The following is a 16,551-nucleotide window of genomic DNA, read 5'->3' on the forward strand; positions in this document are numbered from 1 at the left end:
CACTCCAAAGTTGTACCGAGTTTGGAGTGCAGCTTTGGACAGGTGCGACATGGATACGACTTTGGATTTGACCAGTGATAACTGTTGCACAACTGTTACATTGTATAAGATTCAAGTACAACTTTCATGCATTTTTTAAGGGTTAACATCATAGTATTTGGCCCTCAAGTTGCATGAAAGTCGGACCAAAGTACTGCATGAACTACTATGAAGGCCCTGCAACTTTAAGACCCCTTTCACACTGGGGCGCTTTTCAGGCACTACAGTGCTAAAAATAGCACCTGCAAAGCTCCCTGAAAGAGCCGCTGCTGTGTCTCCAATGTGATAGCTCTGAGGGCTATCACACTGGAGCGGTGCGCGAGCAGGACAGTAAAAAAAAATCCTGCTAGCAGCATCTTTGGAGCGGTGAAGGAGCGGTGTATACACCGCTCCTGCCCATTGATATCAATGGGGCAGAGCAGCTATACCACCGGCAAAGCGCTGTTGCAGCATCGCTTTGCGGTGGTTTTAATCATTTCTCGGCCGCTAGCTAAAACTAACGGTAAAGCGGCGCAGTTTTACCATCGACACCGCTCCCGCCCCAGTGCGAAAGGGGCCTTAGTCACACATATATGAATGGTTATCATTGGAAAACATGGAGAATGACTTGTCATGCAACTTTGATGTGCCACTTGTCATGCAGCTTTGGACAAGTGTGAATGGAGCCTTAAACCTGGAAGCTGATTGGTTACTATGCTTAGCTGCAGCAGATTCTGTGTTCAACAGTCCCCCCCCCGTGTCTATGTTCGGATCCATGCACCCGCTGTTGTGTGCATGTCAGATTTTGACGCACAACTGTATCCATGCTGCTGCTGATCTACATTCACTTCTATGGGCTGCCTGCATCCAGGTCCAAGGTGGATGCAGAAAGAGCACAGAGGATTGAGCTCAGCATCCAACTGAATGAGCCCTTACTTATACTGTGTATATTCCATCTTTATATAAGAAATCCAACCATTGTACAGTCTTTTTACACATAGTATTAACTACATACAGAGTTGTAATTGCATGCATATATATATATATATATATATATAATTACTGTTCTTGTGATATGCATGCCTTGCATTTGCTTCCTACCGTTTTATTCCAAGGAGAATTTGTCACATATGTCCATTATCGATTCTGGATCTTTCGGTAAAACTGGCAATACACTTTTCAACCGGTTCCTCCAATCGTGGTATAGATTATAGATTCATAAATACTGCTGGTGATAGGTCCTTTATTATTAGAGAGCATACTTAAAGGTGCAGTATGTCTAACCAGTACCTATAGTTAACTATAGGTCACGTGACCAGTAAACTTAACACAGTATGAGGTTTTTTTGGATGATGAGTTTTCAACCCAATTTATGCCTCATTTAGACATGTGGGTGGGGGGCGGTAATAAGGCACACTTGTCGGTTGAAGGTGGAGTTTACATGGCGCAGTTACGATGCTTCGCGCCTGCAGCAAAAACTAGCCAACATGTAGCTTTGGGCAGGCGTTCAGACAAACTGGCAATTCTGATTGTGGCACAGATTTGTCTGAAAAAAACAAGGTAAAAACAGGAGGCGAGGTGCGAATTGGTCTTCAGAGGACCGGTAAATTTAGATGCACATCAAAAGCTACCCTTAATGAGTAGCACGGAGCAGTGAATACACTTCATTACCAAAAGTACAACTACTTGTTCTAAGTTTTTTTGTTTTTTTTTCTCTCTGGGTGATTTTGATGACAGAAAGTGCTGTATAGCTAACATACATTTTTCTTATGTAAAGATTGTAGGAAACCTGTTGTATTATCGCTATATGAACCCAGCTATTGTGGCCCCCGATGCCTTCGATATTATCGATTTATCTGCTGGAGGTCAGCTCACCACAGATCAGCGCAGAAACCTGGGGTCCATCGCCAAGATGCTTCAACATGCTGCCTCTAACAAGATGTTCTTAGGAGACAATGCCCATCTGAGCATCATCAATGAGTATCTCTCTCAGTCCTACCAGAAATTCAGGTAACTCAAAAAAAAAAAAAAACATCTAGAGCACCATTTTTTTTTTTTTTTAAATAAGGAATTTGCTCTTTTAGATAATAGTAGTTGGTCACATTCAGCTGGATGTGTTCTGCAGTGTTAAAGACATTTCACAACTCGTCCAAGTGGCTTCTTCAGTTCTAAGGAGTATCAAGAACATGCCTCAGCATTATGTATAGCCACTTGGGTGACTGTCCCATTAGTCCAATCGGAATAATGTCATGCAATGTCCCTTGACACATTTCATGACATCATGACCGTGCTACCATTATGGCTATAAATGCTGGGGTATGTTCTTTATACTCATTAGAAAGGATAAGTTCACCTTTTGCTACATGTTGCACTCATATTCGGGGTGTAAAATGTAACACATTACAGATGCACCGGCCCCGCTCCCCCTTATCCTCCATTCTGACAGCAGGGGATCTTCTACACCCCCCCAGCTGTCACACTCGGCAACAAACACGGTTGTGCGTGGCTCCGCCCACCCGGCTGCGTCATCCATTCATAGTGTTCTGTGAATGGGAAAACTATAAGGTCTGACAGCTTGTAGTTCTCAATGAACTACCACGGCACTGTTGAGTGTTGTGGTAGTCCGTTCATGCTTTCTGTCAGCGGTCAGTGTAACTGCCTGGCCATATTGGAGGTACGGCCAGACCGTTACACAGACATTCTGCAGAATTGTGCCATTACACCCACAATTGTTCGTGAGTGCAATGCTTTACCGGTTCATTACAAAAGAAAGTGCATGTTTTTTACATGCAAAAAATGTGCATGTATTTTATTTTTTTTGTAAAGGTGAGCTGATCCTTTAAAGCAGGGGTCTCAAACTGGTGGCCCTCCAGATGTTGCAAAACTACAAGTCCCTTCATGCCATTGCCTTTGGGAGTCTTTCTCTTAACTGTCAGCCTTGCAATGCCTCATGGGACTTTTTCAACAGCTGGAGGGCCACCAGTTTGAGACCTCTGCTTTAAAGTGATAGTAAAATCCAGTATGCCAAAATCCGCTGACAGGCAGGGTTTTTATAGCAGAGGAGACCCTAGAGGTCTATTAGGTAATGCAATCTGAGCCTTGCATGCGCAGCTTAGACCCATTTACAGCACGCTCTACATGCTGTGGCGAAGTGACTCCCGTGCACATGTTCAGGAGTGACATCACCCCAGCCCGGCCAATTAATTGACCAACAATTTGGAACCCGAAAAGAAGACTGAATTAACATGGAAGCCACCAAGGATCGGGGGAGCCGTGACAGCCCAGAGCTTGAGGGCTCTGTTTGTAGGTAAATCTCTCATATTGTACAGTCTTAAGAAGATTTCACAACCACTTTAAGAAATCACATGACTAAGTAGTGAAATGTCTTCAACATATGTTATCAGGGTATCATGTTATTCATTTGCATAAATTATCACATGTGATAAATTAAGTACAATTCACAAAAAAAAAATATCCAGTATTTACCAGGGGGGGGGGGGGGGGAGTGACAGTAAATATCTCATAAAAAGCTTCTTAAGTCCAATTCACAAACGGACCAGAGAGTAAAAAAAAGCATGCGATATTTACCATCAGGATTTTGCTAGCAGTATCACATGCAGAATTTGTCAAAAAACAGCCTGTCGGGGGACCCCCAGGCTGTTTGACAAGTAGCTGGTAGCTAAGCAGCGGATAAACAGAAAAGTCAGTGCTATTACCCATTTACCACATAGATAGCAGAGCTCCCAGGTGCTCGATTCAGTCGCTGGCTGAGTAGAGTAATGTAGAAAAAATGATCCGCACTCCTAAGGCTGAAACAAAAATCCAAAATCCATACCAGACCCTTATCCGAGCATGCAGATCAGGTCAGCCCTGCTCCTGAACCATACCAGGCCACCTGGCCTCAACATTGGGGGGGGGGGGTGGTTTGTAGTAGGGGGGTCTCATCCCCACAACTGTGGCCGGTGGTTGTGGGGATCTGCAGGCTTATCAGAATCTGGAAGCTCCCATTAAGATTGGGGCCCCCAGGTCCTGCCCCCACCCCTTGTGAATGAGTATCGGATACCCCTATCCATTCACAAAAACGTGTCACAAGGTAAAGAAAAACACAGAGTCCTTTATTTTATAAAAAACAATAGTGTTCGTCAATCATCCATCATGACGCCCACGCCCCACCAGAACCCAAAAAAGAGCTTTGCTCCCATGAGCACCTGGCCGCTGAATGCCTCCTTCGCCGTTTGACAGTTCTTATATAGGTAAGGGATGGGGCCACCTGGTGATGTCACCTGGTGGCCTGGCCCCATGTGGCATCAAGGACCAGTGCATGCTGGGTCTGTGATGGCACGAGGGGGTGGGCCATCAGGGACGTCACTACGTGGCCCCGTCCTTACCTTTATAAGAACTGTCAAACGGTGAAGGAGGAATTTGGCGGGCAATTGTCCTTGGGATCAGAGCTCTCTTTATTTTTTTTCGGGTTCCAGCGTTGTACTGGCATCGTGATTGACAATGGATTTACATCACGGGACACTATTTTTTAATTTTTTAAAGCGTTTAACCTAAAAAAAATCCTGTTCCTTTAAAGCATGTTATACAGCACAGTGCTTGTGCTGTGAAATGTGGCCCTTTGTATCACCTAAAAAACCTTGCAAGTTTCTGCCCTCCCCCCTCTAAACTGACCACAGTATATCATGGCTGCTGAGCCCTGACACCATGGTCAGTTTACTTGGTCAGTTTACGTGCCTCCGTCAGCTGCCGCTATTTGCAGCTATCCTGTATCTCCCTCTGTCCTTTTCCCCCCTCTCCTCCCTGCCTGTCTGCTCCTGTGTCAGTGCCTTCCCCCTCCTGCTAAAAGTTACTTCAAATGTTTAATACCATTCTCTAATATTCCTTTGTACCCCTGCGTTTTATAAAAATAAGCCATTCTTTAAACTATATCAAAGCGGCACTCGGCTCTCACTTGACTTGCCGCCTCTCTTCTGCCCGCCTCCCCGACTGATGTCAGCGGGGGTTTCTCGGCCCCGCCCACTGGAGCTGTCAGATGGGGAGAGCAGAGAGGCGGCAGGTCACATCAGTGGTGCTCTGAGGTAAGGTAAAGAATGGCTTACTTTTATAAGACACAGGGGCACATAGGATTATTAAACAGAGAGAATGATATAAAGTGCATAAATTGGCTTAACAGCTTTTTTTTTTTTTTTTTACTTGTTTTTGGTGAATGGGAAGGGGTACTTGTACCCGATACTCATTCACATGGGGGAGGGTGGATCTGAGGACCCCCTTCTTAAAGGGGGCTTCCAGGTTCCGATAAGCCCCCTACCTGCAGAACCCCACAACCACCGGCCGCGGTTGTGGGAATGAGGTCTTTGTCCCCATCAACATGGTGCTTTGGGGTGGGGAAGAGATCGCTTGTCTCCCTCCCCTTACCTGACCTTCCAGGCTGCAGGGTTTGTTATGGATTTTTTTTATTTTGGTGTGGAGTTTCCCTTAAAATGCATACCAGACCCGAAGGGCCTGGTATGCATTTGGGTGGGGGGGGGGGGGGGGGGTCCTCATGCTGGATTTTTGTTTTGTTTTTCATACTTTTTAATTGTCTGCTCCCTTTTTTTTTTTGTTTTCCCGGCCCACTTCTTAACTAATTACTGCTAAATCGAACAAAAATCCCACTTGGTATTTAGTGGTAAATTCTTAGTGAATTGAACTATCACAACTAATTTACCGCATGCGATATTTTACTGCATTTTATTTGCCGTTTTTTAACTCTTAGTGAATTGACCCCAATGAAAGATTACTGTTAATAAATGGTGCCATGATTTTATTATAAATGATCTTTCAGTATATTTTCATCTGATTGCTGCAATACGTTCTTGTAAGTTTGATCTCTACTTGTCCACAGACGGTTTTTCCAATCTGCCTGTGAAGTTTCAGAGCTGGAGGATAGGTTTAATGTGGATGAATATTCGGATCTGGTCACCCTTACTAAGCCAGTTATTTATATTTCTATTGGAGAGATTGTTAACACTCACACGGTAAGTCCCTGAATTACTGTCTATTGGGCTGATGAGAATGGCAGGGCCACTTTATAGCTCATTCACACAGCCGCAGAGCCCCGTACAATGTGAAAAATGTAAAAATCATTTGTTTATCCCTTTGGAGTAACATGAAGCTGCGTGTAGGCAGCCATTATAGGGGAACGGAGACAAGACGGTCGTATGGACATACCTGCATGAGCTGTGTGGGTGAGTCTATACAGCCATTCGACTGCCTTATGGCGCTCCTCGCTACTCCTAAAAGCTTTACAAACTGTTCTTCACAATGTATGAGGCTCTGCACCCGTGTGAATGAGCCATTATTCATTTTGCCACCGTTGACCTCTCCTGATAATATCTGCATGGCTGCTATGCTGGGGTCTTAGTTCTTCAGGTTAGGAGGTTTTTACGTCTTTACTGTATGCTTGTTCACGTCAGTGCCTCCAAGTATTGAAGCCAGAGACAGCCAGGCAACTGCCATTTTCAGAAGCGATGTAACGCCTGTTTTTCTTCAAGTACAGGTTACCTGTAATGGTGACGTTAAGGCTTTTTTAATTACGGTTGAGCAATACAGCCATACTCATTTTCAGCAAAAAAACTGAATCTGTTTTCACTGTGTGGCTGTGTAGTTTGTCTCACTGGTTCAGTCATGCAGCAGATTTCAATGTAAACTTTCATAGTTCCTGTTCCTTGTTTAAACTTAAAGGAGAAGTCCAGCGTGAGCTTTTTAGGCTGGGCTTCTCCTCTGGGTCACAGGAGTGCAATTGGTTTTGCACTCCTGTGACCCATTTTCAGCGGAGAGTGGTCTGAATTCCATTGAGATGGCCACTCACTGCACCTCCACAGCTCAGCGCTCCAATGAGCATGGAGGAGCAGAGCAGGAGAGATGCCAACTGACAGTCAGCAGCTCTCTGTTTGGAGAGGAGTGAGAACTGAGCCATCGGCAGGGTTTGATCACTCGGTTCTCAGTGAAGACACGCCGGGGGACAGACGCAGCATCCACCTGCATAAGTATGGATAGCCAAAATAAAGAGCACCCATACTTCTCTTTTTAAAGCTATTCTTATTTCATAAGACACAGAATGCCAGGATGGAATAAAAATGCTTGGTGGGGCATATCATACAATTACGTTTTGTTATCGAGACAGGGATACATATTGTAAGAGAAAAAAAAAAGACATCTTTTTTTATATAGGCTATAAAAAAAATATTGTAGTCCCCCAAAATTATACACCCCCCCCCCCCCCCCCCCCATGAGGCATAGCAAGACTGACAGACACAAGCATGACACCCAGAGGCAGAGGCATTATGGGACTTGTAGTTTTGCAACAGCTGGAGGTGCCCTAATTGCATATCCCTGCTGTAGATCATTGCAGTTATTAAATAGTGTTCACATGAGCTTTCTAACACACTCCACAGTTTACATGTGTATAGAAAGCACACACACACACATATATAACCATGGCTAGTAGCAACACCAATATAGACTTTTAACACCAACAATGGGATTATGTAACTAGAACAGGGTGGTTACACAACTTTAACACCTCCCAAATTGGACAGGTAACATCTACACATTCCACGGTGATTGGATTTAAGGGTTTTTAGGTGTGGATAGAAATGCTTGGGTGCCTTGCTGACACATGTTGAAACTGAAAAAGTGTCTTGGATATGCTACAAAATGTCTTTAACATTACAGTACATATCCAGTTAAATGTGACTAAGGCTGGCCATACAGTATACAATTTTCTTATTCAATTTCTATTAGATTTACCTTCAATTATGTAGTGCAAGGGATTGCCTGATTGCATACAAGTTGAAAGTGTTTTGGTTCGACCTCATATTATATGATTTTGGTAAATCTAACGGAAATTTAAACAAGAAAATTGTATAATGTATGGCCAGCCTTGGTTTCTAGATTTACAGTGCCTTGCGAAAGTATTCGGCCCCCTTGAACTTTTCAACCTTTTGCCACATTTCAGGCTTCAAACATAAAGATATAAAATTTTTATTTTTTGTGAAGAATCACCAACAAGTGGGACACAATTGTGAAGTGGAACGAAATCGAATGGATTTTTGAATTTTTTTTAACTAATGAAAAATGAAAAGTGGGGCGTGCAAAATTATTTGGCCCCCTTGCGTTAATACTTTGTAGAGCCACCTTTTGCTGCGATTACAGCTGCAAGTCACTTGGGGTATGTCTATCAGTTTTGCACATTGAGAGACTGAAATTCTTGCCCATTCTTCCTTGCAAAACAGCTCGAGCTCAGTGAGGTTGGATGGAGAGCGTTTGAACAACAGTTTTTAGCTCTTTCCACAGATTCTCGATTGGATTCAGGTCTGGACTTTGACTTGGCCATTCTAACACCTGGATACGTTTATTTGTGAACCATTCCTTTGTAGATTTTGCTGTATGTTTGGGATCATTGTCTTGTTGGAAGATAAATCTCCGTCCCAGTTTCAGGTCTTTTGCAGACTCCAAACAGGTTTTCATCCAGAATGGTCCTGTATTTGGCTGCATCCATCTTACCCTCAATTTTAACCATCTTCCCTGTCCCTGCTGAAGAAAAGCAGGCCCAAACCATGATGCTGCCACCACCATGTTTGACAGCGGGGATGGTGTGTTGAGGGTGATGAGCTGTGTTGCTTTTACGCCAAACATATCGTTTTGCATTGTGGGCAAAAAGTTCGATTTTGGTTTCATCTGACCAGAGCACCTTCTTCCACATGTTTGGTGTGTCTCCCAGGTGGCTTGTGGCAAACTTTAGACAAGACTTTTTATGGATATCTTTGAGAAATGGCTTTCTTCTTGCCACTCTTCCATAAAGGCCAGATTTGTGCAGTGTATGACTGATTGTTGTCCTATGGACAGACTCTCCCACCTCAGCTGTAGTTCTCTGCAGTTCATCCAGAGTGATCATGGGCCTCTTGGCTGCATCTATGATCAGTCTTCTCCTTGTCTGAGCTGAAAGTTTAGAGGGACGGCCAGGTCTTGGTAGATTTGCAGTGGTCTGATACTCCTTCCATTTCAAAATGATCGCTTGCACAGTGCTCCTTGGGATGTTTAAAGCTTGGGAAATCTTTTTGTATCCAAATCCGGCTTTAAACTTCTCCACAACAGTATTACGGACCTGCCTGGTGTGTTCCTTGGTCTTCATGATGCTCTCTGTGCTTTAAACAGAACCCTGAGACTATCACAGAGCAGGTGCATTTATACAGAGACTTGATTACACACAGGTGGATTCTATTTATCACCATCAGTCATTTAGGACAACATTGGATCATTCAGAGATCCTCGAACTTCTGGAGTGAGTTTGCTGCACTGAAAGTAAAGGGGCCGAATAATTTTGCACGCACCACTTTTCAGTTTTTTATTTGCTAAAAAAAGTTTAAAATATCCAATAGATTTCGTTCCACTTCACAATTGTGTCCCACTTGTTGGTGATTCTTCACAAAAAATTACAATTTTATATCTTTATGTTTGAAGCCTGAAATGTGGCAAAAGGTTGAAAAGTTCAAGGGGGCCGAATACTTTCGCAAGGCACTGTATATGGCTAAATGTGTGAATTGTCAAATTGTTGGGGTAGAGATGTTAAAGCAGCAGACCGATGGTGTCAAATTCTCCTCCTTTTTTTTCAAGTATGATGATTCCATCTTGACGTAGATGTCTTTTTCTTGCTTCTTAGGAATCCATTGCTATCTGTCCAAAAGGTGCACCTCACTGTTCTTGAAAGAGAGTCCCTTTTCCCAAAAGAGTAGGAAGTCTTCTGAGTTTTGCCCTATAAAATTTGCCATCCTAAGTTGGACCATTCATTTGTTGAGAGGTTATTTTTTCTGCCCAGTGTGCGGGTCTTTGCATTTCCTACTATACTGCACTGCATATACCAAGTTACGTTTCTGTCTGTGTTTTGCTGGGATTTCAGAATACAGGAATTACACATGGGATGACTGTATTACACTGTTCAGCGTCTCTTCTGTTTCCTGGTCCCATATTTTTGCTTGAGCCTGTGGATTGTTTACCAAAGGCCTATTCTGAGTAGCCACATGCTTCAAAAAACACTCCTGAGATGTCTGTATTCCTTTAGACTCTCTTGTTCCCATTTCAGCCAAATGTTGCAGAGTAGGGATGAGCTCAGGCGTGTTCGCATGGAACACGTGTAGAGCCCGCCAGGAAGTCGGTGCAGCGCTCCGCTAATCACAGGCAATGAGACATTGCCTGATCTCTGCAGCCCCGCATCAGGGGATGTCTCACTGCCTGTGATTAGCGCAGCTCTGCACGTGTTCCATGCAAACACGCATGAGCTCATCCCTATTACAGAGGCCTAATAACCCACAGTTTATGTTCCAGTAGGTGATAGGAGTCGAAAATATGATACTGGTTTATGTGGGTAAGTTTCCTATAGATGTCCAAATAACTGCATGCTTGATGTGTAACACACAGTCCAGAAAGGGTAATGTGGTGTTTTGTGTAGTTTGCCATGTAAACTAGAGGTATTTGTTCACTGAGTTTGTGTGCCTTTGTATTTCCAAAATCTTGGTTGTTCCCCTGAAAGAGTTCAAAGGCTCTCTTCTCCAACTATTCCATGTACAGGTTAGCTACAGGTGATTCCTTAGCAGTTTTAACCTGGCTATTTGACCACAATTGAAATCTTTAAGCAGCATACACACGGTCGGACTTTCCGATGGAAAATTTTGGGCCAACATTTGTGTGTCTGTGTCTGTCTGAATGCAAGAAAAGTTTGAGCCAACATCCTTTGGAAAAAATCCAGGGTTTTTTTGTCGGAAAGTCTGATCGTGTGTATGCGGCATAAGCCATCTAGATCGAAAAACTAAAGCTGGCCATATACTAGTAGAATTTCATTTTAAGAATGTTTGTTTGATTTTTTTTTTTTTTAGTGAGTTCAGTTCGATGTTCCTTTTCATCTACAGCGATGAGAAAATTTGAAGGAATAGGATGAGAACTTTTTTTGCACAAAGTTAGATGATTAGGTGATGAGCAGTGCCTGGTTTCCTCCAGACATAGTTACATAGTAAGATTGAATAAAGACACCAGTCCATCCAGTTCAACCTGAGTGAGTGTCTACAATTATCCCTATCCCTGTACATTGCACACTCACATCGGTCCCTACCCTCAAGGAGCCAACAATACAAGGTCCCCATTCATATACTAGGGCCAATTTGGGACAGAAGCCAATTAACCTACATGCATGTCTTTGGAGTGTGGGAGGAAACCGGAGTACACGGAGGAAACCCACACAGGCAGGTAGTGTCGTGGTTGGGATTCAAACCAGTGACCCTTTTTACTGCTAGGTGAGAGTGCTAACCACTACACCACTGTGCCGCCCTACATGATGCTTGCCATTCAGGCCAAAGACTTCAATCTTTGTTTCATCAGACCAGAGAACATTGTATGTGGTTTTCGTTCAGGAAAATCTGTTAATTTCCACTTTGAATGGTAATAGCGAATAAAGTTTTCTAATAAAGTACTTTCAAATGACATTCGTCAAGTCATTGAACATATTTAGATATTTATTTGTATGAACCTTCATTTGGAAAAATCTACTTGTGTATGGCCAGCTTAACACCTATGCAGGCTTCCTGACACCATCAACTACTACTAGACCTACCATGACTCGGATTAGGGCACGTTTGACACCAGAAAGTGGTGTGGTAGAGGCACAGTTGGTGGCATTATTTGTTAATGGCACCCCAAACACGTCTCGCAAACATAGTGGTCCCTCGCGCTCCAGTTTGGGCTGTTAATACCAGAACAAGAGGAACCGCAGACTCCAGTGTGTACCGGCCCTTATTGAGAATCTATAGTGCATCCGGAGTATTCACATCACTTTTCTATTTTTTGTTATGTTACAGCCTTATTCCAAAATAGATAAAACGCATTAATTTCCTCAACATTCTACAAACAGTACCCCATAATGACAATGTGAAAGAAGTTTGAAATCTTTGCAAATTTATTAAACATAAAAAACAAACGAAATCCCATGTACATAAACATTCACAGCCGTTGCTCAGTACTTTGAAGTACCTTTGGCACCAATTACAGCCTTAAGTATTTTTGAGTATGATTTTACAAGCTTGACACACCTATTTTTTTGGGCAGTTTCTCCAATTCTTCTTTGCAGGACCTCCATCAGGTTGAATGGGGAGTGTCGTGTCTGTGCACATTTTCAGATCTTTCCGGAGATGTTCAATTGGGTTCAAGTCTGGGCTCTGGCTGGGCCACTCAAGGACATTCACAGAGTTGTCCCGTAGCCACTCCTTTGTTATATTGGCTGTGTGCTTAGGGCCTTTGTCCTGTTGGAAGATTAACCTTCACCCAATCTGCAATCCAGGGTGCTCTGGAGCAGGTTTTCATCAAGGATGTCTATGTACATTGCTGCATTTATCTTTCCCTCGATCCTGACTAGTCTTCCATTTCCTGCCACTGAAAAACATCCCCACAGCATGATTCTGCAACCACTATGCTTCACTGTAGGGGATTGCATTGACCAGTTGATGAGCGATGCCTGGTTTTCTCCAGACACGATGCTTGCCACCCAGGCCAAAGAGTTCAATGTTTGTTTCATCAGACCAGAGAATTTTGTTTCTCATGGTCTGGGAGTCTTTCAGGTGCCTTTTGGCCATCTCCAGGCAGGTGGTCATGTGCCTTTTACTGAGGAGTGGCTTCCGCCTGGCCACTCTACCATACAGGCCTGATTGGTGGAGTGCTACAGAGATGGTGGTTCTTCTGCAGAGTTCTCCTGTCTCCACAGAGAAACGTTGGCGCTCTGTCAGAGTGACCATCGGGTTCTTGGTCACCTCCCTGACTAAGGCCCTTCTTCCCCGATCGCTCAGTTTGCCAAATCTGCTCAAGGAAGAGTCCTGGTGGTTCCAAACCTCTTCCATTTACGGATGATGGCGGCCACTGTACTCATTGGAACCTTCAATGCTGCAGAAATTTTTCTGTACCCTTCCCCAGATATGTGCCTCAATACAATCCTGTCTTTGCAAGGATTTCAAACAAACTTCTTTCACGTTGGTATTGAGGGGTGAGAAAAATAATGAATTGAATCCATTTTGGATTGAGGCTGTAACATAACAAAATGTAGAAAGAGTAAAGCATTGTGAATACTTTCCAAATGCACTGTACACAGACATAAATAATCATGGCTAGACAAATCTCAGGAACGAGTCAGACAACATTCCTTAGGCCCCATTCACATGGGGTGATTACTTGTACACCTTGTGCAGGGCTACATAGTTACATAGGTGAGGTTAAAAAAGACACAAGTCCATCAAGTCCAACCTATGTGTGTGATTATATGTCAGTATTACATTGTATATCCCTGTATGTTGCAGCCGTTCAGGTGCTTATCTAATAGTTTTTTTAAACTATCGCTGAAACCACCGCCTGTGGAAGGGAATTCCACATCCTTGCTGCTCTTACAGTAAAGAGCCCTCAGTTTACAGTAAAGAACACGCAGTTTAAGGTTAAACCTCTTTTCTTCTCAATTTAATGAGTGGCCATGTGTCTTATTAAACTCCCTTCCACAAAAAAGTTTGATCCCTATTGTGGGGTCACCAGTACGGTATTTGTAAATTGAAATCATATCCACTCTCAAGCGTCTCTTTCTCCAGAGAGAATAAGTTCAGTGCTCACAACCTTTCTTCATAACTAACATCCTCCAGACCCTTTATTAGCTTTGTTGCCCTTCTTTGTACTCGCTCCATTTCCAGTACATCCTTCCTGAGGACTGGTGCCCAGAACTGGACAGCATACCCCAGGGGAGGCTGGACCAAAGTCTTGTAGAGCGGGAGAATTATCGCGTTATCTCTGGGGTTGATCCCCTTTTTAATGCATGCCAATATTCTGATTGCTTTGTTAGCAGCAGCATTGCTGAGCCTATAATCTACTAGGACCCCCAGGTCCTTTTTCCATCCTAGATTTCCGAGGTTCTCCCCCTTGTGAGTAGACTGCATTCATATTTTTGCTACCCAAATGCATGATTTTACATTTTTCTACATTAAACCTCATTTAATGAAGCCATGTAGTTGCCCGCCCCTTTAATTCAGATCTTCTTACAAGATTTCCACATCCTGTGGAGAAGTTATTGCCCTGCTTAGTATCGTCTGCAAATACAGAGATTGAACTGTTTACACCATCCTCCAGGTCGTTTATGAACAAATTAAATATGATTGGTCCCAGCACAGAACCCTGGGGGACCCCACTACCCACCCCTGACTATTCCGAGTACTCCCCATTTATCACCACCCTCTCGACATGCCCTTGTAGCCAGCTTTCAATCCATGTACTTATCCTATGGTCCATGCCAAAGGACCGTTGTACAGTAAACGTTTATAGGGAACTGTGTCAAATACTTTTTCCTTTATCTAGATGGCAGCTCACCTCCTCATAGAAGGTTAATAGATTGGTTTGGCAAGAATGATTCTTCATGAATCCATGCTGATTACTGCTAATGATACCGTTTTCATTACTAAAATCTTGTATATAGTCCCTTATCATCCCCTTCAAGAGCTTGCATGCTATTGATAGGCTAACTGGTCTGTAATTCCCAGTGATGTATTTTAGGAACTTTAACTATTGGAGCTACATTGGCTTTTCTTCAGCTGGTACCATTCCAGTCAGTAGTTTTTGAAGGCCATCTTCTTTGCTTTTATATGCATTTTTACATTGGAGTCAAGCCACCCAGGACTTCTGTCATCGCTCTTTAAAATTTATTTCCCAATGGGATGCACCTGCTAATGCCCTTATTTAATATGCTCTTAAAGCAAACCCATCTCTCTCTTATCCCAATTTATATCTTTTAGCAAGGTTTGTAGTTTTGAGACATTGGCTCTTTTGAAATTCAGTGTCTTTGTATTCCCCTTATGTTTCCTATTTGTGTGATTTATACCGAAGCCAATTGACCTGTGATTGATGTTTCCTAAATTGCCCTGTAAATTACCCATGAAATTGTCCTGCAAGACATTTAGGAACTGGCGAGCCTTAGATGAATGTGTGGTTCCCTCTGCCCAGTCTGTCTGGATAATTAAAATCCCCATTATGATAACACTTCCCATCTTTGCTGCTAATCCAGATTGTGAGAGGTCCGTCTCCCCTTCCTCCCTCAGGTTAGGGGGCCTATAGCATACTCCCAGTATTATTTTCCCCTTAGCTTCATCCGTATGGAGCTCTACCCATAAGGATTCCACCTCCTCCCTAGCTCCCTTCTTGATTTCATCTCACATTCACTTGTACATATTCTTGATATATAGGCACCACCCTCCCCCTTTTTTACCCCCTTTATCCCTGCAATAAAGGGAATACCCTTGAATAGTTGCCAGCCAATCATGAAAGCCATTGAACAAGGTCTCTGAAAAATTCCCACAAAATCAAAATCCTCCTCGTACATCAGTATCTCTAGTTCACCCATCTTATCCGCCAGGCTCCTGGTATTGGTGAACATGTCACAGACCGGTCGCATACTGTCTTCTTATTGGGTGTTCCGAGATTGCAAGTAGGACTTGTTACTATACTTGCCTCAGGCTTATGTGCTTTAGTCAACCTTCCACTAATGCCCCCAATACTACCCTCTGGAATATGTTCCTCACTGACTATCTCTACCTATGGACCTGATCCCCCAGCCCCCGCATAGTTTAAAACCCCTCTAACTTTTTGGCCATCTTTGGGGTTGTGCGCCCGCACAGATGGTACAATCAGATACAGCGAGTGCATGTCCCATTAGACATCTATGGGACTGCCGGCACGAGGATGCAAAACACCTGGTGTGCATTCCTTTTCTGGCAAAACACAGTTCTGCATGGGGCATGCAAGTAATCGCCCTGTGTAAATGGAGCCTTAACACATCAGCTGGGACCAAACTATGTGGTCCTTTCAAATGCCAGTTGTAATACATTTTCCCAGGCTATTCCCTTGTTATATGCATTTTTACATTGGGGTGTTTTTGTTTGAAATGTTTTTGTTTTTTCCATACTAATTGTTAACTTTTTATTTATTTTTATACAGCTCCTCCTAGACCATCAGGATGCAATAGCACCAGAGCACAATGACCCTATTCATGAGCTACTGGATGATCTTGGGGAGGTTCCTACAATCGAGTCTCTTATAGGTGAGATCTTTTGTTTTTTTTACCTCTGGCATAATTTATTCTAAAGAATTAGTGTAAAAATTTTAGAGCAAACATAGAAGTCCAGTCAGTAGTTAGAGTGCATGTTTGATGTAAAGTTATAGGATATTTGAACCTTTTAAAATAGAGAAAAAGGTGATTATAATGACTATGGTTATTAATATCATTTTGCCTTTCTCCCTTAGGAGAAGGACCAGGAGCTGGAGCCGATTCCAACAAGGAGTCGCTAGCAAAGACTGAGGTGTCTCTAACGCTAACAAACAAGTTTGATGTCATAGGAGATGAGGATGCAGAAAAGAACGCAAGGACTATTCTATTAAAGTGAGGCTTTCTTCTGTTTACCATGTAATACATGATTAGCAAGTCTT

At 43.2% G+C, this 16,551-nt stretch overlaps 1 protein-coding gene across 1 annotated transcript in view; it reads left to right on the forward strand.

Moving 5' to 3' along the window:
* IQGAP1 (IQ motif containing GTPase activating protein 1) overlaps positions 1-16,551 on the forward strand; it is a 275,070-nt gene that overhangs the window by 239,640 nt on the left and 18,879 nt on the right. The window contains exons 29-32 of the mRNA XM_077473422.1: positions 1,796-2,028; positions 5,906-6,038; positions 16,063-16,165; positions 16,369-16,504. Coding sequence (XP_077329548.1) covers positions 1,796-2,028; positions 5,906-6,038; positions 16,063-16,165; positions 16,369-16,504 — 605 coding nt within the window. The remainder of the gene's footprint in view (positions 1-1,795; positions 2,029-5,905; positions 6,039-16,062; positions 16,166-16,368; positions 16,505-16,551) is intronic.

The sequence above is a fragment of the Lithobates pipiens genome, unplaced genomic scaffold (assembly GCF_037356315.1).
Source record: "Lithobates pipiens isolate NorthernLeopardFrog02 unplaced genomic scaffold, aLitPip1_a1.2 Scaffold_8, whole genome shotgun sequence".
Lineage (NCBI taxonomy): Eukaryota > Metazoa > Chordata > Amphibia > Anura > Ranidae > Lithobates > Lithobates pipiens.